Source organism: Hyla sarda, chromosome 1, assembly GCF_029499605.1.
Source record: "Hyla sarda isolate aHylSar1 chromosome 1, aHylSar1.hap1, whole genome shotgun sequence".
Taxonomy (NCBI): Eukaryota; Metazoa; Chordata; class Amphibia; order Anura; family Hylidae; genus Hyla; species Hyla sarda.
In genome coordinates, this window is record NC_079189.1 from 445,250,984 (window position 1) to 445,272,846 (window position 21,863).

Sequence of the window (21,863 nt, forward strand, 5' to 3'; positions counted from 1 at the left end):
TTCAAAGATCAGAGGATGAGGGTACCGATTCTTGATGGTGATCTTATTAAGTCCCCGGTAATCAAAGCAGGGACGAAGAGAACAGTGTTTTTTTTCCACAAAGAAGAAACCGGCTACAGCCGTAGAGGTAGACTTCCGAATGAAGCCCTTCTGTAGGTTATCGCAGATGTATTCAGACACGGCCTGCGTCTCGGGCCGACAAAGGATAGATTCTTCCCCGAGGGGGCGAAGAACCAGGCAGAAGGTCAATAGGGCAATCATAGGGTCTATGAGGAAGACTCTCTGCTTGCTTCTCGCAAAATACGTCTGCAAAGTCTTGGTAAGGGGTAGGCAGACCCGGCAGGGGGGGGACAAGGAATAGGATACCACAAAAGCAGAAATGGTGAACGAGGAACCAGAGAAAGAGAAGAGCCGGACAGGCATGTATAAGCGAGGAGAGGAAGTATTCACACCTAGAGCCACCTCTCCCACGTGCCCTAGGTGCGTGCGTTTCCCGGTACCTGTAGCCGAAGAGGGCAGTTCATGCGAAAAATGCTCTGGGCTGGCACAGTATAGGCACAGATTCTCCTCCCGACGGCGTGACCTCTCTTGTGGAGACAGGTGTGCACGATCCGCCTGCATGGGCTCTTCAGAAGATGGCAAAGACGTAGGAAGAGGAGGTCGCTGAAACATCGGAGCCAAGCGGGGAAGGCGTCGAGAACGGGAAGGTTCACATTCTTGATGGAGCTCCTCTTGCCTCTCAGGAAAACGCACATCAATGTGGGTCGCCAGCAGAATGAGTTCACTCAGGGTAGAATGAGGATCCCATGTGGCCAAAGCATCCTTGACCCTGCTGGAAAGTCCTTTCTTTAAGGTGGCACAAAGGGCTGCATTATCCCAGTCAACACACACCAACTAAGAAAATTTAGTCATTTAAAGAGGATTATTCCAATAAGTGTAAACCTTTATTCATAATATCATTAAAAAAACACAGGAAGTATTCCACCCAGGAGGGGGAAGATATGCAGGGTGTTACTCGGCTGCCATAATACACATAATCATAGCTTACATATAAATAATGAAATGCCATACATGCTATAAGTAATGTCAAGGTTACACAGAAAGATCACAGATGTGGCTAATATATAATATGTAACAAAAACCATTACCAAAGATCACAAGGCAGGCACCGGAGCAACATCACCCCAATGATAAGTAGTCATGTGGGTGGTCCTTCTCAGTGACTGACAGTTATCTGCATATAAGTGTGCATATAGAGAGCAGTCAATCACTGAGTTGAACTGCTCACATGACTACCAAGCCCAGAATGAGTAGATATTTACATGAATTAATGACAAGTTATGACGGAAATTTTCCAACTAAACTAAGAATCTCCTCAGCTCCTCCTTCTCTATAACATGCTTCCTGCAGATTGAACTACATTCTCTATGCAACAGGTTTCCTTTTAACCCCTTAACGACGAAGGACGTAAATGTACGTCCTGGTGATGCGGTACTTAACGCACCAGGACGTACATTTACATCCTAAGCATAACCGCGGGCATCGGAGTGATGCCCGGATCTTGCGCAGCAGGTCCCGGCTGTTGATCGCAGCCAGGGACCCGTCGGTAATGGCAGACATCCGCGATCCCACGGATGTCCGCCATTAACCCCTCAGATGCCGTGATCAATACCAATCACGGCATCTGCAGCATCGCGGTCACTTATTTGGATGATCGGATCACCCGCAGCGCTGCCGCGGCGATCCGATCATCCAGCACGGCAGCCGAAGGTCACCTCACCTGCCTCCGCTGTCTTCCGGGAGTCTTCTACTCTGATCTGCCTTCCCGCAGACCAGAGCAGAAGATGACCGATAACCCTGATCAGTGCTATGTCCTATACATAGCACTGAACAGGATTAGCAATCGAGTGATTGCTTTAAATAGTCCCCTATAGGGACTATTAAAGTGTAAATATAAAAGTAAAAAAAGTTAAAAAATAAAGTAAAAAAATGTGAAAAACCCCCTCCCCAATAAAAACGTAAATTGCCCCATTTTCCCTATTTCACCCCCCAAAAGTGTTAAAAAAATATATTTTATATACATATTTGGTATTGCCGCGTGCGTAAATATCTGAACTATTAAAATAAAATGTTAATGATACCGTAAGGTGAACGGCGTGAACGTAAAAAATAAAAAGTCCAAAATAGCTGCTTTTTTTATAACATTTTATTCCAAAAAAAATCAATAAAAAATGTATTAAAAGCTTTATATAAGCAAATATGGTATCAATAAAAAGTACAGATCACGGCGCAAAAAATGAGCCCTTATACCGCCGCTTATACGGAAAAATGAAAAGTTATAGGTCTTCAAATTAGGGGGATCTTAAACGTACTAATTTGGTTAAAAAGTTTGTGATTTTTTTAAGAGCAACAGTAATAGAAAGTATGTTATCATGGGTATCATTTTAATCGTATTGACCCAAAGAATAAAGAACAAATGTCATTTTTACCATAAATTGTATGGCGTGAAAATGAAACCTTCCAAAATTAGCAAAATTGCTGTTTTCTTTTTAACTTCCCCACACAGATAGTATTTTTTTGGTTGTGCCATACATTTTATGGTAAAGTGAGTGATTGCATTACAACGGACAACTGGTCGCGCAAAAAACAAGCCCTCATACTAGTCTGTGGATAAAAATATGAATCTCACTTGTTAGCAGAAAACGCTATTCACCTTATTATTGCAAATGGGGTCATGGAATAGTTACTGTTAAAAAAACAACAATGGCCCTCATTTACTATCCTAAACCCGACTTGTTTTGTCGGGTTTTTTTGGCACATCTTTGTCTGAGACATGTCGCAGACATCGTGCCCAGTCTGCGACTCGATGCGACATTTTTTCCCGACGGACCCGATGTGGATTCTCCTAAACCCGAAAAAGGGGCATAACCCGACATTTCTGAGCTTTCCCACGTATTTATAAAGGTTTCCAACCCAAATTTGTTGAATTGTTGTGGATTTTTTCCCGACGACTCAGAGGAGTTGGAAACCAAAACCAACAAAACCCACGTGCGACAAACAGGATGCAACATAATAATGAATATCAGGGGAAAAAAGCAGTCGGGTAAGAAAGCCAGACAGACTTACAACGCGATTTTCTAAGTAAATGAGGGCCATTATCTATATATGTTTATCAACAAACAAGCCGTGACAGATGCTATCAGTCCTTCCTCTTTAAAGCTATCAAGTAACAGGGGACAGCATAAACTAACCTCTGCTTTCTCTGGCTTTTCTGTAGCACTTGATGTATAAAATTCCTCCAGGTAGTTCAAGGCATACTTCTCAATGGGGGTGAGCTGAAAGACACAGCAGGGGCCGCGTTTAATGATATCTGCACTTCATAAAAAAGGTATGAGACACATGTTCACAAAACATCTTATTTCAGCAGCTCCATTTCTGAACAAAGCATATATATTGTATATAATATATAAACTTACATAGACTTTCAGGTAATTTATTTAGAAAAACTGCATATTCTTTTATAATCACACTGAAAACGTACATAGTTGATGTCTCTTACTATCTATTTGTAGTCTTATATCAAGTCTTTTTATACACTAAAAATATATACCATAGTATTTTAAACCTATGGTCATGGTGTCCATCAAGAATAAGCCCTGCCTTAATAAGCAGAACATGCAAGAATAAATGTATAAAAACAACATCAGATGAGAATAAAGAAATGATGGTATAAAAGAGCCTAAGTCTATGTTCACCTCACTAGCAGACTACGTTTGGTCAACTAAACTCAATGGGTACACCGTGTTATATATGATGTATACCACATATTCTACTTAAAAATTATAACATTCACCAAAACAGACAATTTTCACAAATCTTAAAAAAACAAAAATGAGGGTAGTCAAGTGATCATGTGTTTGTGATAAGAAAATAGGAATAAGGTAAATTTGGCAGTAGATGATCTCCTATGAAAAAATTAGACCAGGCAAGTTTTTCAATATACTTCATCTCTCCTTCCCCCAAAATCTGATGTTTGATAGAGATGAGAAACCCCTATAAACAATAGTTGGCTAGATCCGCCAAAATCTGCAGATTGGCCGGCTTACAACTAATGTGTATGGTCACCTTGGGGGGGGGGGGGGATTTATTATTTATATACTCTGTGTATTTTGCTTTCAACTGTCGCACAATTTTAAGCAGCCCACAAACTATGCAAAAATAAGTGATTTTTCGGAAATGGATGCGACTCACACAGACTTTTATATAACAAGCTTTTGACAGAGTCTGTATTAGGTTCTAAATTTATTAAATGCGACTTTTCAACTTTTACCACAAAAAGGTTTCAGTGGTGGTTTAATTTCAAGATGAAATCAAGGGGCAGCGTATTATATGGTTTATGCATCAGTGCACAATCCATGAAATAGAGAAGTTATCTAACTAATGATAAAACACAATGGTGGGCATTTATCATTCTGTTTACCCTTTTTTTCATCTATATTTGGCGCTATTTTGGCACAAGTGACCTTTTTTTGTGCCTTTTGGTTTAAACATTTCTGCTGATTTTGAGTTGTAATCCACTGATTTTGGCAATACACATGATATGGAAGGGATTTGTGACTGCACCTTTTTGTGAAAAGGTGTAAAAATGGCGCAAAATTACCGAAAAGTCTCTACACTAGACCAGCCCAGACTTAGCTTAGCTATTTGGTGTATGTGAAGAGTGAAATTTAAGAAAATGTTTACCTGCACAAAATGTATCAAATGCTCTGTGACCATTTAATAAATCTGGTGCTCCTACACATTACCAGTACATAAAAAAAAAGTGTAGAAAAATGCTTCACTTCCACCTACAATGATAAATGCCCCCACTAGCTGTAGCAACATATGTGTAGCACAGGCAAATAATAAATTCCACTCCTCACAGGATACTTCTGCTGGTGGCAACTTCTACATCATGTTCTTGTCATGTGCTATCATAAGGTCTTCCAAAACATTCTGTGTTTGAGATATGCCACTGGAAGGCATTTTTGTGCCTTAAAGGAGAACTCCAGAATACAAAAATTGTTCCCCATACTGCCGGCAGTAAAAAATAAATAGATACATACCTTCCTTCGTTGCCCCAGTGCCTTCGGTAACCCACTCTGGTCTCCGCCGCTATCCTCTTCCTGGTTGCCGGTGGTCGACGAGTCATACTGCACTCGCAGCGAAGTCCCGACTCGGCTGGCGATAGGCTGAGCGGCAGTGTGAGAACGCTTCAAGACACACAATTCTTCACTACACCGGCACCTGCTGCCGGGGGCCGAAAACGTCACACTGCCGCTCAGCCTATCGCCGACCAAGTCGGGACTTTGCTGCGTCCAGTGTTTGGCTGAGTGCAGTATGACTCACCGACCACCGGCAACCAGGAAGAGGATCACGGCCGAGACCGGAGCCGGTTACTGGAGGCACCGGGGGAGTGAAGGAAGGTATGCATCTATTTATTTTTTTACTGCCGGCAGTATGGGGAACAATTTTAATATTCTGGAGTTCTCCTTTAATACTCAATTTTCATACACTGGCAAATTGGTTTTGTACCAATATAGGATAACTGTGAATCATGTATCTTACCTGCTCCACCACTGCAGCCAACTCCATCAGATCTGAGGTCTCCTCTGAACTGCTTCCTGTTTCTTCCACCTTAATATCTTGCTTGTCTTTTGTTCCAGGTACAGATATCTCCATATCTATTTCAGCTCCATGTTCAATGCTCTTCAAAGCCTTTATAACAACAAATTGTTATATTTTTTTTATTTGTACAATAACACATCTTATGGGTAATTCAGATAGGGCTGCAATTTCTTCTTACCTCTATAAATGGTTTGGCAAATTTTGTAGCTATTGTCTCTGCTGGAGGGGGTTCTTGAGAGAGCATTACAAATTCTTCAGCCTTTTCTCCAAATCCTGAGTCTTCCAATGGTGAATAAAGCTCAAATAACTCATGAATGGTTTGCTGGAAGAAAAACAAAAACATTTAAGTTATCTTTGTCTTATAGAGCAACAGTTTTGGTGACATTTAGGGTTTGTACATCACTCGCGCCAAGAAGTGCATGAAGGAGGGATAAAGGAAGCCAATCAGGACTCCTTGCATGGAGGGGGCATGCCTGGGGCCAACTTGCAACAGACACTTGTGTCTCCAGACTGGCTTATATATTTGTATTGGGTGCAAGGGAAGTCACAGAGCTTCTTAGTACATCCACCGAAAGTGGGTGTACCAAAGTGCTGCAGTTAGTAAATGTCCCCCTAAGAAATATGGCTCATATGTCAGTGAATTTCTCTTTTTACAAAAGGTTAGTACTTTAATAAATCAATAGATTATTTTTTTAGATTTTAAGGTAACACTAGAGGTGAACAAAATAAAGGGAATCTGTCATCAGTGCCACCCGCACTAACCTGTTGGTACAAGCTGGTAGAGTGGCTGACACTGATATTAATGATACTAACCTACCCCTGATCAGCCCCCCCCCATCTCATAGAGATACATGGAGGGGGCGTGTCTGCCATGGCATCCTTGGGGGGTCTGCATGGCGCTTCCTGCGGACTGCCGCGGCCTCATACAGAAGATCGCAGAGGGTCCCAGCAGTCGGACCCCCCACGATCTATAACTTATCCCCTATCCTTCGGATGGAGGATGAGTTATATTCCACTACAGTATTCCTTGAATATAGAGGGGTTAAGGGGAACCTGACAGCAATATAAAAGGGTATGGCCAGCTTTAGTCAAAATGAAGAAACTCACAACATATCTATTTGCATCTCGTTTAATGTTTAAAAATGTACCTGAGTCAGAAAAGCCATAGAAAAGTCATTTCCCTGAGCGGCAACTTCACGAATCAAATCCTTAGTGCCATTCTTCAGCAGCTTCTCTTCAACTGAATTTCCACTTATGAGCCTATGTTTAGAAAGATTAAGTTTGACATAGACAAATGCGGATGCTATTTTCAATTTCATATAGTTATCAAAACACATGCTGTTACCTGTATATGTGAATATCTTTTGTCCTGCCAATCTGATCACACCAAGCTTGAGCTCTAGAGTCCATTACTGGATTTAAATCACTGTCATAAAAGATTGCTGTGTCTGCTTCCACATAGGGAACACCAAGAGATCGGCATTGAGATGATATTAAAATGCAGAAGATTCGGGGATCCTGGTTAAAGCTTCTCATCAGATCCTGTGTAAAAATGTTATTAAAAGTTCAGGGTGCAGAATTTTTCATAAACATCGCTTAGTCTCCACATATTCTTAATAAATGTTATGTAAGAGAAACTTCTGCTGTGACAGCCAATAAAGTTTGGAAATACTTTGGAACATAACAAAGGGAGACAATAAATCAAGGGAAGCTATTATGCATCGGAACGGTCCATGGCAGCTTCTCCTTGTCAGCCTAAATTGATAGATCTCTCCCTATACGCAAATATAACATATTATACACTGCTCAAAAAAATTAAGGGAACACTTAAACAACACAATGTAACTCCGGGTCAATCACACTTCTGTGAAATCACACTGTCCACTAAGGAAGAAACACTGAATGACAATCATTTTCACATGATGTTGTGCAAATGGAACAGACAACAGGTGGAAATTATAGGCAATTAGTAAGACACCCCCAATAAAGGAGTGGTTTTGCAGGTGGTGACCACAGACCACTTCTCAGTACCTATGCTTCCTGGCTGGCAGTGCTTTCACTCATGTGGTAGCATGAGACGGAGTCTACAACCCACACAAGTGGCTCAGGTAGTGCAGCTCATCCAGGATGGCACATCAATGCGAGCTGTGGCAAAAAGGTTTGCTGCATCTGTCAGCGTAGTGTCCAGAGCATGGAGGCGCTACCAGGAGACAGGCCAGTACATCAAGAGATGTGGAGGAGGCCGTAGGGAGGGCAACAACGCAGCAGCAGGACCGCTACCTCCGCCTTTGTGCAAGGAGGAGCACAGGCAGAACCCTGCAAAATGTCCTCCAGCAGGCCACAAATGTGCATGTGTCCATTCAAACGGTCAGAAACAGACTCCATGAGGGTGGTATGAGTGGCCGGCGTCCACAGGTGGGGGTTGTGCTTACAGCCCAACACCGTGCAGGATGTTTGGCATTTGCCAGAGAACACCAAGATTGGCAAATTCCCCACTGGCGCCCTGTGCTCTTCACAGATGAAAGCAGGTTCACACTGCGCACATGTGACAGACGTGACAGAATCTCTAGACGCCATGGAGAACGTTCTGCTGCCTGCAACATCCTCCAGCATGACCGGTTTGGCGGTGGGTCAGTAATGGTGTGGGGTGACATTTCTTTGGGGGGCCGCATAGCCCTCCCTCTGCTTGCCAGAGGTAGCCTGACTGCCATTAGGTACCGGGATGAGATCCTCAGACCCCTTGTGAGACCATATGCTGGTGCTGTTGGCCCTGGGTTCCTCCTAATGCAAGACAATGCTAGACCTCATGTGGCTGGAGTGTGTCAGGAGGTCCTGCAAGAGGAAGGCATTGATGCTATGGACTGGCACGCCCTTTCCCCAGACCTGTCTCGCTCCATCCACCAAAGCCACGCTGCACCACAGACTGTCCAGGAGTTGGCGGATGCTTTAGTCCAGGTCTGGGAGGACATCCCTCAGGAGACCATCTACCCCCTCATCAGGAGCATGCTCAGGCGTTGTAGGGAGGTCATACGAGCATGTGGAGGCCACACACACTACTGAGCCTCATTTTGACTTGTTTTAAGGACATTACATCAAAGTTGGATCAGCCTGTAATGTGATTTTCCACTTTGATTTTGAGTGTGACTCCATATCCAGACCTCCATGGGTTGATAAATTTGATTTCCCTGATAATTTTTGTGTGATTTTGTTGTCAGTACATTCAACTATGTAAAGACGAAAGTATTTCATACGATTAGTTCATTCATTCATTCACATCTAGTGTTCCCTTTATTTTTTTGAGCAGTGTATTACCAAATCCGGTCAGCGGGACAAGGAGAAGTCATCAGGGATGGCTCAGATGGTTAAAGCCCTGTTCACTGCTGGCTTTTTTAACTATCATTCCTCTGAAATGTAGCAGTATTTTACAGTGAATCAAATACTACTATAATAAGGTAATAATGAAACATGTCAGTGTTTCATGTTGACCATAGTTTGGGAAGAATTAAACTGATGACAGGTTTCTTTTAGAATGCTGTTGGTTAAAAGCTCAGTATAGTATGAAAGGATCAGGCATGTTCAAATCATGTCAATCCTTAATTCCTTTGATATTTACCACTGGGGCAGAGTGAGGTGACTTCAATAGATAGTATTTTGATCCTGAAAACATCTGCCGGTCCAATTGGTATTTAGACAATATAAATATGGCCACCTAAAATTCCATACTAAAATCTCAACATGAAAATAAAATAAATTGTATGTCCAACTTTTATACTATATGCAAGATACACACGTGACACTGTTCATAGTTTGCAAACTCATCGATCCTCAGGAAAGTGAAGGAGTTGAGATCCAAGAAGGTCTCCAATATGTCTAGCATGAGCAGCATCTGAGAGAAGATCAAAACACGTCGACCCTCTGACCTCAGCTTCCAAAGAAGTATGGACAATGCTTCAAGCTTTCCTGTATGCAAAAGATAAACAGTGGAGGATATATTATTTGATTTCTTAAAGTCTTCAGAAAAGAAACATCTAAAAGGTGACGTCCTAACAAAACTAAAATCAGAAAGAAAGGTGTGTGTGCAAAAACAAAATGTTTCTGCCTGGTAATCCAGACCATATAGGCTCACCACAAGAATTATTAACGTCTTAATTTGTGATATAAGTATTTTCTGTGCATTTATGCCACAAAGCTTGGAGGCATTATGGCATCTTTGGTCTGGGTATACTTCGACCGTTCACAGCATGAAACCAACCTGAATCACACTGGATAAGCTGTGGGTCAGGGGTCTGCACACAATTAGGAGATGTTTGTTCTCGCAAGCTCTGCAAGTATGGTGCTGCTTTCTTCTTTAAACCATGCCTTAGCATCTTCATTTTATGCGTATATAAGGGTGGTGGATGTGGCACAGTCAAAATTGGAGGAGTAGCAACAACGGCAGGCACCACACACAATGTACTGTAAAACAAAAATATGTGCAAAAGTGAAAGCTTTAACATTTTAAATCTGTCACACTCTACTAGAATAACCACAGTGCATATACACCGACCAGTCTCATTAAAATATCAGTGGATAATGACAATGATCACTTTGAGATAAAAGCATCTGCCAAGGGGTGGGATACCATAGGAATCTAGTGAACAGTAAGTTCTTCAATTAAAGCAGGAAAAATTGGCAAGTGTAAGGATCTGTGCCAAATTGTGATGGCTAGATGACTGGGTTTAGAGCATCTCCAAAAGGGTGTTCCCAAAATGCAGTGGTTAGTATTTTGACAACAGTTTAATGAGCAACAAGGTCATTGGAGCCCTAGGTTCATTGTTGTGCAAGAAGTAGTGAAAATTTGTCAGTCTGGTCCAAATCTACAAAAATGCTACTGTAGCTTACATTGCTGATAAAGTTGACACTGTTGCCAGAACAGTGTATGGAGCTGCCTAGCTGCAGATTACTCACAAAGCCTATGATGATCCCTATCCACTACTGAAGGCACCTACAATGGGCTCAGAACTGGATGATGGAACAGTGGAAGAAGGTGGCATGGTCTGATGAATTAGAGTTTCTTTCAGATCATATGGATGGCCAATTGCATGTAAAGTCCTTACCTTGAAAATAGATGGCACCACGGTAATCTATGGGAAAACAGTACGTCGGCGGACACAGTGTGATGCTTTTGGTAATATTCTGCTGGAAAACTCTGGACCTTGGCATTTACTTGTATATTACTTTGAGACAAACCACCTACCTAAATATTGTTGCAGACAAAATAGCTCCTTTATGAAAAAAATATTTCCTAATGGCAGGGACCGCTTTCAGTTTGTGAAACATGAAAAAGAGATCAAGTTTCCGACCTGGCCTCCAAATTCCCCAGATCTCAATCTAGTCGAGCATCTGAAGTAAGTACTACAAAAATCTAAATCCATAAGATCTAACAAAGCCCTACCTTGCTATTTACAGAGCTTAAAGGATATGTTGTTAACCTCTTGGTGCAAGATACCACAAAACACCTTCAGAAGTCTTTTGGATTCGATCCTTTGAAGTGTCACAGATGTTGTGGGGGACACAGGGGGGGTGGGCTATACAATATTTCATATGCTATTTCAATGTTATGACTGATCAGTGTATTAAAGGGTACCTCTCATCAAAAAAACTTTTGATATATTATAGATTAATGTATGCAGAATAACTTCACAATTGCATGTTATTAAAAAAATATGCTTCTTTCTATTTAATTTTCCACTTTGAAGAAATGACCACTAGGGGTCTCCCTACCAGTCCTGGCAGCAAGCATTTCAGACTCATGCTGGAGTCCTAAACACTACAAGCTGCCAGTCTGCTTTGTTCACAAAGGAGAACACTCAGAGCTGTCAGCCTGCTTTGTTCACAGCCTGTTTGGCTGTGAACAAAGCAGGCTGGCAGCTCTGAGTGTTTAGGACTCCAGCATGAGTCAGAAATGCTTGCTGACAGGACTGATCGGGAAAAATACAATAGAAAGAAGCATATTTTTCATTAACATGCTATTGGAAAGTTATTCAACATTCATTAATCTAAAATATATCAAAAGTTTATTTGATGAGAGGTACCCTTTAACAAGAAAGAGGTTGTGTATCCTTAAGCTATAAATACCTTCTTGCAAAGGGTTCCAGTATTGACTTCTGATGCTCCGTGGATAGAATAAGTTGCCCCAAAGGGTCATTGATGTCTTTTGACGATTGAGAAGATAGCAAACAGTTCACAGATCCCACCCATCCCCAATTTGTTTCTTTCACAGGTTGATGAAATTTAGAGGCAGACATTTGAAAAAGTGATAACAGGTCTTTCCCGTAAATGGGAGCCTGTGCACAGCGCCGTTCATTACAGGTAAACAGTCGATCCAGGCGATCTCTTAATATACGCTGCTTTTCTTCCGCTAAATCCTGCATGAAACAAAAATAATGCATTCCCGGTAAATCACAATGTAGCCATTTATAAAACATAGACATTACAGTTTAAAAACCTATGAAATAATTTAAGTGGTTAAGTCACCAAGAGAAAACTCTTTATACTTTAGGTTATCCCTTGGCACCCTGTTGCACCCTAACCAAGTCGGCGCAAGACAAGCTCCCAAACTGAAGTATCATGCATTCCTTTCAGCTTTCAAAAATGGACTTGCAATTGACTGGATGCTTTCTCTACTATGTTAGTGTTTTTAGAGACTAACTTAGTTGCCGGTGCCTCTCGATATTAGATATTACTCTCTAGTCTTCCCAAACTGGCATGCACATACAATATAGTTAGTGCACAACATATTAATCTACAACAAAGCTATCTACTATGCTAGGAATCTGGAAATGTGAGCACTTGTTGACTTTCTTTCCACACTTTTAGCTTTGGCCACACACATCTTGCTCATATTTGCATGGAAATTACTTTGAGAGTTATGTTTAAATATGTACTGATGAATATAGGGATGGGATACCTGTGCTGGGGTAGATGAACTCTGCGAGGTTTTGAGAGACGATGCAGGATCGCCACCACCCGGGTAAGGCACAATGCTTCTACTTTGAATTCCTTTAACATATAAACCAATAGAGTTTAGAAAGCCTACTCTTATACCTATACTTATATAGTATTAAACAATTTCCCATACCTGTTTGAGAAGTCAAAGATTGTATGTTGGAAGGATGCTGGTTTCCCAAAGCATTTATTGCATTTTGAAGGGAGGTTCCTTGAGTCACTGTCTGCATTACAACAGGCCCAGGAGGCCGAAGATATTGCTGTCCAGGAGCCGAAACAATCTGAAGAACGCTCCCTGTAAATGTATATACAGACATATGAGACCTTTTAATCTCATATCCTTAGCAACAGCAAAGATTCTGCTTCTATATCAAGTTTTCCTTCTAGGAAATTGATGATCCTCAAGATTCAAACATGCACCTCCCTATTACGCACATAATATAATAAAAGACCCTCCTTTTCATTTATCTTAGCTGTGTAGTACAGATTTTAATAATTTTGAAACATCAAAGCTGAACTGTTGTTTCAGCCTCTACACTACATAGTTACCTTGCAGTTGGAGTGGTTGCCCAGCAGTTAGCTGGCGCAGTTGGCTCTGGGACAGTGTGAATGTGTTTCCTTGGAACTGCAGAGTTACTGGGGTTTTGGGCTGTGCTATTCTGCCCTGAGCTGCACCAGAAGTAGCCAGTTGAGCGATTTTAACCACCTCACCACCTGCAGAAGCAAAAAACTAAATAGCTATCTAAGGCTAGGTTCACACTGCATTTTGTATCTCAGTTTCACTGTTTCATTACGTTAGATTTTGCTGCATACAAAAAGGTAGTTGACAGCTTTATTGCATACAGAAAAATGTATATATAAAGTCATGGCCTTAATGTTGCCCCCCTGACATTTTTCAAGAAAATTAAGTATTTCTCACAGAAAAGGATTGCAGTAACACATGTTTTGCTATACATATGTTTATTCCCTTTGCGTGTATTGGAACTAAACCAAAAAAGGGAGGGGAAAAAAAGCAAATTGGACATAATGTCCCACCAAACTCCAAAAATGGGCTGAACAAAATTATTGGCACCCTTAACTTAATATCTGGTTGCACATCCTTTGGAAAAAATAACTGAAATCAGTCGCTTACTATAACCATCAATAAGCTTCTTACACCTCTCAGCCGGAATGTTGGACCACTCTTCCTTTGCAAACTGCTCCAGGTCTCTCTTATAGGAAGGGTGCCTTTTCCCAACAGCAATTTTAAGATCTCTCCACAAGTGTTCAATGGAATTTAGATCTGGACTCATTGCTGGCCACTTCAGAACTCTCCAGCGCTTTGTTGCCATCCATTTCTGGGTGGTTTTTGACGTATGTTTGGGGTCATTGTCCTGCTGGAAGACCCAAGATCTCAGATGCAAACCCAGCTTTCTGACACTGGGCTGTACAGTGCAACCCAAAATCCGTTGGTAATCCTCAGATTTCATGATGCCTTGCACACATTCAAGGCACCCAGTGCCAGAGGCAGCAAAACAACCCCAAAACATCATTGAACCTCCACCATATTTCATTATAGGTACTGCGTTCTTTTCTTTGTAGGCCTCATTCCATTTTCGGTAAACAGTAGAATGATGTGCTTTACCAATAATTTCTATCTTGGTCTCATCTGTCCACAAGACCTTTTCCCAGAAGGATTTTGGCCTACTCAAGTTCATTATGGCAAAATATAGTATTGCTTTTCTATGTCTCTGTGTCAGCAGTGGGGTCCTCCTGGGTCTCCTGCCATAGCGTTTCATTTCATCTAAATGTCGATGGATATATCGCGCTGACACTGATGCTCCCTGAGCCTGCAGGACAGCTTGAATATCTTTGGAACTTGTTTGGGGTTGCTTATCCAACATCCGGGCTATCCTGCTTTGACACTTGACTATTTTCTCTTCCGTCCATGCCCAGAGAGATTAGCTACAGTGCCATGGGTTGCAAACTTCTTGATAATGTTGCGCACTGTGGACAAAGGCAAATTTAGATCTCTGGAGATGAACCTTGAGATTGTTGATATTTTTCCACAATTTTGGTTCTCAAGTCCTTAGACAGTTCTCTTCTCCTCTTTCTATTGTCCATGCTTAATGTGGCACACACAGACACACAATGCAAAGACTAAGTGAACTTCTCTCCTTTTTTATCTGCTTTCAGGTGCGATTTTTATATTGCCCACACCTGTTACTTGCCCCAGGTGAGTTTAAAGGAGCATCACATGCTTGAAACAATCTTATTTTTCCACAATTTTGAAAGGGAGACAATAATTTTGTCCAGACCATTTTTGGAGTTTGGTGTGACATTATGTCCAATTTCCTTTTTTTCCTCCTTTTTTGTTTAGTTCTAATACACACAAAGGGAATAAACATGTGTATAGAAAAACATGTATTACTGCAATCCTTTTCTGTGAGAAATACTTTCTTTTCTTGAAACATTTCAGGGGTGCCAACATTTACGGCCATGACTGTATATTATTTTTTATTAATAATGTCAATGGGAAATGGATACTGCTGTATGGCATCCTTTAACATATACATTTTAATCCCTTTAAGGAGAACAAAATGTATATATTAAACACAAACACAGTGTGAATCCAACCTATGGTGAATGACCAAAATAAAAAAAACACAAAGTAAGGGCATTTTAACACAGCAATATTTGTATCAGTATTTTATTTAAATGGAGACTGTCAGATTCAAAAACTTTTTATATGTTGTTACTGATAAAAAATTAAAGACCTTTTGTTATATGGTTGTTTAAAATGTTTTGAATATTTAATAAAGAAAACCGCTACTGAAAATACCACCACTAGGGGTCCCCATACCTACAGGGACACTATCCAGTCCTGCAGTAGCATCAGGCTGGTCCATGAGTCATGGACAAGAGATGACTCAGGGACAAGGCAGCATGAACAGGTACACCAATCACCTCCCACCACCACAAGGGAGGTACACGCCCCCTTTCCCTGAGAAGATTTTTAACACTGTGATCTTATGAAAATAGGTATTTTAATAATAAATATAGGTGTTAAGAGTCAGAAAATTAGATGTACATAGTCAGGATTAGGTACTAAGTAACCTTTACAGAGATGACTATGATATGAAGATTTGCACCTCTTCAATGAGACCTAGTTCTGGTGTTGGCTTACAAATATTGATGCAAAATACTGACCCAAATACTGGCATGTGAAAATGACATTAGAACCCTTGGAATACACAGGGATTATTTACAGGTGCTCTTGCATTTTATACCATTGGTTTTAATACCTTGATTTGCAGAGGCCGTTGTGATTGGGGATCGTCCTCGTGCCTGGCCCTGCTGAGTTACTGTCGCAGTAGTTGTAGTAACTAGTCGAGATGCTGGAGTATAGGAGAAAGCCACAGTTCTCCCTTCTGGCTTTTGACCATATGGAACTGGTTGAAACAGCCTGAATGGTAGAAGGTGCAACATTTAAATGTTACTGAGTTTGAGAAATACAAGGGGAGATAGATAAAAAAAATTATTCTTAGACAGTCAAAAAAAAATGTGGCAGATTTATCACAATGACGTAGGCTTTTTAAAATCTTTTGCATCGTCCACTATATAGTCTAAGTTTACAACATTTTTAGTTGCCTTACTATTACACCGAAAATGTGCACCAATATTTGGTGAATTTTTTAAACACTGTGGTACATTTAGGCCACAGCCTTTTTCATCAAGGTCATGTCTCTTTTAACAAAGTCGTGACCTTTTAATACATCTTGTACCCTCCCCTACACACTGTTAAGCTTACTTTTATGTAGGGCATTCTTTGCTTTAACATCATTTTCAATACCATTTAAAGATTGCCTGAAAAACTAAATAGTCCTGTTTTAACCATAGAAGAAAGATTGAAGATTTGGCAATATACCTGTTTGGTTTCATTCTCACTGGGTTGAGTGGAGGTGTAGCATCAGGAGAGTTGTATATTTCCTCCATTAGTCTTCTAGTCACCTTTAGGACAGGCAGCACCTGGGCCTCATACTGTGTCATTTTAGTTTCTAGTCCCAGAAGATCAAAGAGAGACAGATCTGGATTCTGTATAATAAAAACATGGGCCGATCAACACAAGAATAATACAGGCCACAAGTCTTGGTTTGACTGTGGGTCTAGGGATCTGAACTACCAGACCTGTCGGAAACAAAGAACAGACACCGCTCCCTCTCCTGCTGAACACCTGTACACGGGCTACTGGGCTGCATCTGCGCCAGACAATCAAGTCCACAAGAAAATGAAGAAAGACCCGGCATCCACGGCTGCAGTGAAAACAGGAACTTCTTTATTTGCCCAATGTAAAGGCAGAACACTTAACACCAACGCGTTTCAGGTAGTTAACCCTTAATCATGCCTAAAAAACTTGACACAAACAGACTTTAAAAACATTACAATTGGTCACATGACATGCTCTTGTAACTCCTACAAGGAACAAGGAAGTACAAGTACCTTGTAAGTACAGCTTGGTTCTGCTGTTTGCAATATTCCGGTTGTTTGGATCCAATCCAGATTTTATGTCTGTTTTTAATAGGAGTTACTAAGAGCATGTCATGTGACCAATTGTAATGTATTTAAAGTCTGTTTGTGTAAATTCTTTTTTAGCCATGATTAAGGGTTAACTACCTAAAACGCATTGGCGTTAAGTGTTCTGCCTTTACATTGTGCAAATAAAGAACTTCCTGTTTTCACTGCAGCCGTGGATGCCGGGTCTTTCTTCATTTTCTTGTGGACTTGATGCTGTCAGTTCAGTTCATGTAGCCAGGCCAGGACTTGCAGAGATAATATGCCCAGTAATGCACTTGTATTATGCTTCTGTGAATCCAGCCTATAAGAATAAACTTGAATACAATAGCAGATGGATGTGAGAATGAAAATAATGGAGGGATTTTTAATGAGCCGCTTTAATCCCTTTCCAAGTAACCCTTCCAAAAAAGATACATAAAGTTGAACCTGTACCATATTGCACAGTAGGTTGCAGATGTTTATTACAACTATTTTAGAGTTATTGCTATATTACAGCAGAGGTATGTCAGATCCCAGATATTAAATCCCTTAGATACCGCAGTCAACAATGCCCCCACCATGTCAGCAATTAGACAGGGGATGGAATTGTGGGTGATTGAGGACTTGTCATAGCGGCCTAGGGCTTCATATGCTGACAGGCACAATACACTGAAATGCAGAAATATTGCAGTGTATTATACAAGAGAAAATGTGATTGCATGGTAAAGTCATTGGTGTTTCCCCATGTGTAAAAGTCTGAATGATTAAATTCCATGTTATTCCGTGAATGTTGTTGCAAGAGCTATCTTCCAAAAAATTTAATAAAAAATTATGGAAAAGTTGTATCAACTTTAGGGCGCTGGCGGTGGGGGGGAGAAAAAATCTGAATCCCCAGCTACTGGAAGGGGATCCAGATCACTTCTGTCACCCCCCCCCCCACCCCAAGAAGTTAAAAAGAGTAGCAATGCGTACCATGGAGCAGAGGCGGACTGACACACCGGGCACTGTTCGAGGGCGCCTTTTCTTTTTCGGGAGGGGGCCCGGTAATGTCCGGTATTAGCCGTAGATGCTGCGGAAATGTCTATAATATTTATATATAATGGTAATGGAACCGCTTGGTGACTGGTGTAATTGAAAAAAATACCAAAATACAGAATTGTAGATTTGTTTACTTCATATACCAGAAAATAAAAATGAATAAAAAGTGATCAAAAAGTCTCATCAACACAAAAATGGTACCAAGGAAAACTACAGATGAAAAAATTATCCTCATACAGCCCCATATCCAGAAAAAAAATTAAAATGTTATAGGGATCAGGTTAATACTTTTAAGCAAATTAAAAGTAGTAACATAAACGTAAATGTAAATTGGGTATCGGTGTAATCATATGGACCTTCAGAACCAATATAACATGTCATTTTAACTGTAAAGTGGACTGTGTAGAAGCAAAATCTTCCAAAAATTGTGGGGGTTCTTTGTTTGTTTATTTTTTTTCAATTTCACCACACAAATAATTTAGTTTTTTGCTTTTGTGATAAAATGAGTGGTAAAATTACAAAGTACAATTGGTGACACAGAAAACAAGCCTCATATGGGTCTGTAGATACAAAACAGAAAAACGTATGGCTATTTAAAGGGTACTACTGCGTTAAACTATATAGATGTGGCTTACGCATGGATGAGCGCACAGGGTCCCCATGATCCTCTGTTGCCCAGGAGCCCCATAAGTTTTCAATCCACCCCTGAGCAGGGAACATGAGTCCCTGCTCCAGTACTGAACATGGAGGGCACTATTCTTACCTTGCACACCATACATGATGACGTCACCTCATCACGAACGCATCATGCAGGAGAAGTCCTGCTCCCCTCCAGGGGCTAAGACCGGAAGAGAATGGCCCAGCACGGGAACAGAGGAAAGGTGAGTGGATTTTTATTTTGGTAGTGGAGGGGGATGAGATGAGAGGATTCCCTAATTACCAGGGGCCATCCTACCTGCCAGGGGACACTCTACCAATTTATCAGGGAGCAAACTACCTATCAAGAGGCACTCTACCTACCAGGGGTCACACTACCTGCCTACCAGTGGGCACTCTACCTGCCTACCAGGTGGCACTCTACCTACCTACCAGGGGGCACTTTACCTACCATGAGGCCCACTACCTACCAGAGGAAATTCTACCTACCAGGGGTCACACTACCTGCCCACCAGGGGGCACTCTACCTGCCTACCAGGGGGCACACTTCCTGCCTACCAGGGGGCACTCTTCCTGCCAGGGGGAACAATACCTACCCAGGGGCGCAATGCCTATGTACCAGAGGGCAGTCTACCTACCTACCTATCTACCAGGGGGCACTCTACCTACCAGGGGCACTCCATCTACCTAACAGGAGGCCCGCTATCTACCTACAAGGGGCACACTACCTACCTACTAACAGGGGGCAGTCTACCTACCTGCCAGTAGGCACACTACCTACCGGAGGGCACTTTACCTACCTTCCAGGGGCCACACTATCACTATGTTCCTACCAGGGGCCATTACCTATCTACCTAACAGGGGGGCATTACCTATCCACCAGGGGGATTAAATATTTCCCTATCTACCACTGGAATTATCTACCTACCTCCTCCCCTCCAACATGTGTACACATACTATTCAGGGAACCAAGAGAGGCATTATTTTGGGCACTGAAGGTAGTGAAACATCAGGAAATATGCAGAACTTAACATGTTTTTCTGGAAGATTCTGCAGTGACAAGTCACGGTAGGAAGAAGACTTCATGACGGTCTGAGTCAGATAGAGAAGAAAGGGAAAGAGAACGACTAGACAAAGATGAAGAGGCCCCCATGTAAGTCATCATACCTAACACTTAACTGCACTGTAATCTGTTATACGTTCACCATACCTAATGCCTAACTGCACTGTAATCTGTTATATGGTCTGCAGTGCACGTGTAGAACCAGGGTCATTACAAAATGAATATTAGTGAATAATGAATATTAGTCTGCGTACAGTAATTTTATTCCCATAATCAGTATGGTAGTAGTATCCACTCACTAGATGCTAGTAATGTAAGTGGTCATGGTGTGATGCATTAATTTATCCCTTGTATAGTGATGTTATTGGTGATGCTGATCTGTGTATAATGGTTTTAGTATGATGGCAATATCCCATTACTACATGATGGTTATGTTAGTAGTCATGGTGTGGTACAATTATTTGTCCCTTGCAAAGTGATGTTATATGGAGCACTGGTTTGTGAATAATGGTTTTATTCAATATCAGTAATGTAGTATTATCCTGTCACTATATGGGGAGCATTATTAGTCTGCGGACAGTGGTTTTATTCAGTATCAGAATGGTAGTATTATCCAGTCACTGCAATTGTTTATTCCTTGTATAGTGTTGTTATTGGTCTTTTTTGGTCTCTGTATATTGTTTTTTATTTCCTAACAGTATGGTAGTAATTTAGTCATTGCAGTCATACTATGTTGTCCTGGTGTGGATGTATTATTTTAAACCTGAACTCATGAGAGAACCCTTTGGGGGTCCCCTGGTGAGCTGCTATGTATATACTGTATACAATGCCATTCTTTTACATCCACAGGTCAGGAGGATGCATAATAGTCTGCCTTGGTCCGGGTGCTTTCAACCCACACTATGATGTAACCTCTCATCAGTGATTTTCTGGTCAGAGCTATGTTTTTAGAAAAACAGAGCTCTGACCACTGATGTATAATGTAATTATTCTGCATAGAATGCTGGAACTCTGAATGAAATTAGGCTAAGAGGTAGAAATGCAAATTCAAGATAACTTTGGTGAATGTACTATTAATGCAAGCTATAGGTAGGCATATAGTATTTATATATATATATATATATATATATATATATATATATATATATATATATACTTTTGTCGACTTTATAGACAAATTCATTATTATAAAGATGCATTATATATGCAATGTGACATAATCTCTTTCCACCTGAGGCATTTTAGTATGGCATAGTGAGTGGGTTATTGCCATGTGCTGCTGTACTATTATGGGTCAGACACAGGCGCATCACTTGTGGGTGCCCACTGTGTTCTACAACCAATAGGCCACTCTATTAGCAAAGATAACTAGGATCCTAGATGTTTAAACTCAAGACTGTAGACAATTGAATGGAATCCCCATGATCCAATTTGTAGTTGTGATGGGTTGCCATGGTAGCCTAAGGCAGGTCCCAATAGGATGCTTATAGATGGAATACTGACAGGCACAATACATAAGTTTTGCAGTGTATTATAGAAAGAAATAGAGGATGGCATGTTCAAGACCCCAAGTGAGTAAAAAAAAGTAAAAAAAAGAATCCAGCGCTTATGTCCCACAGCAGCATAACACACAGGGAATCTCTGCCCTGCTGGCTGTTAGGACTAGTAAACATTTTGAATGATGTCAAATCACAAGTCCATATACCACTTGGCTCAGAGATGATCAGAAACCATAAGGCAACTGCAACCTCCTGCTTCTGTTTTGGGGCATATTAGAATACGCACCCTCTCATTGATGAATACGTTTTAAATGTCACTATGGTATGTCAAAAGGTTTAAAAATGATTAATACTCTTTAAGGGGTTAACGCATCGGAATAAAATGACATGACAACCAATCATTTTAAAATAGACTTTCA

General features: G+C 41.0%; 1 protein-coding gene across 6 annotated transcripts in view; it reads right to left on the reverse strand.

Annotated features, from left to right (window-relative positions):
• EP400 (E1A binding protein p400) overlaps positions 1 to 21,863 on the reverse strand; it is a 170,342-nt gene that overhangs the window by 39,518 nt on the left and 108,961 nt on the right. For all 6 annotated transcript variants that reach the window (XM_056533150.1, XM_056533142.1, XM_056533153.1 and 3 more), the window contains 13 exons: positions 16,562 to 16,728; positions 15,939 to 16,099; positions 13,204 to 13,368; positions 12,788 to 12,949; positions 12,617 to 12,708; positions 11,785 to 12,074; positions 9,920 to 10,122; positions 9,458 to 9,627; positions 7,013 to 7,209; positions 6,816 to 6,927; positions 5,846 to 5,989; positions 5,608 to 5,757; positions 3,252 to 3,335 (listed from right to left, as the gene is read on the reverse strand). In XM_056533150.1, coding sequence (XP_056389125.1) covers positions 3,252 to 3,335; positions 5,608 to 5,757; positions 5,846 to 5,989; positions 6,816 to 6,927; positions 7,013 to 7,209; positions 9,458 to 9,627; positions 9,920 to 10,122; positions 11,785 to 12,074; positions 12,617 to 12,708; positions 12,788 to 12,949; positions 13,204 to 13,368; positions 15,939 to 16,099; positions 16,562 to 16,728 — 2,097 coding nt within the window. The remainder of the gene's footprint in view (positions 1 to 3,251; positions 3,336 to 5,607; positions 5,758 to 5,845; positions 5,990 to 6,815; positions 6,928 to 7,012; positions 7,210 to 9,457; positions 9,628 to 9,919; positions 10,123 to 11,784; positions 12,075 to 12,616; positions 12,709 to 12,787; positions 12,950 to 13,203; positions 13,369 to 15,938; positions 16,100 to 16,561; positions 16,729 to 21,863) is intronic.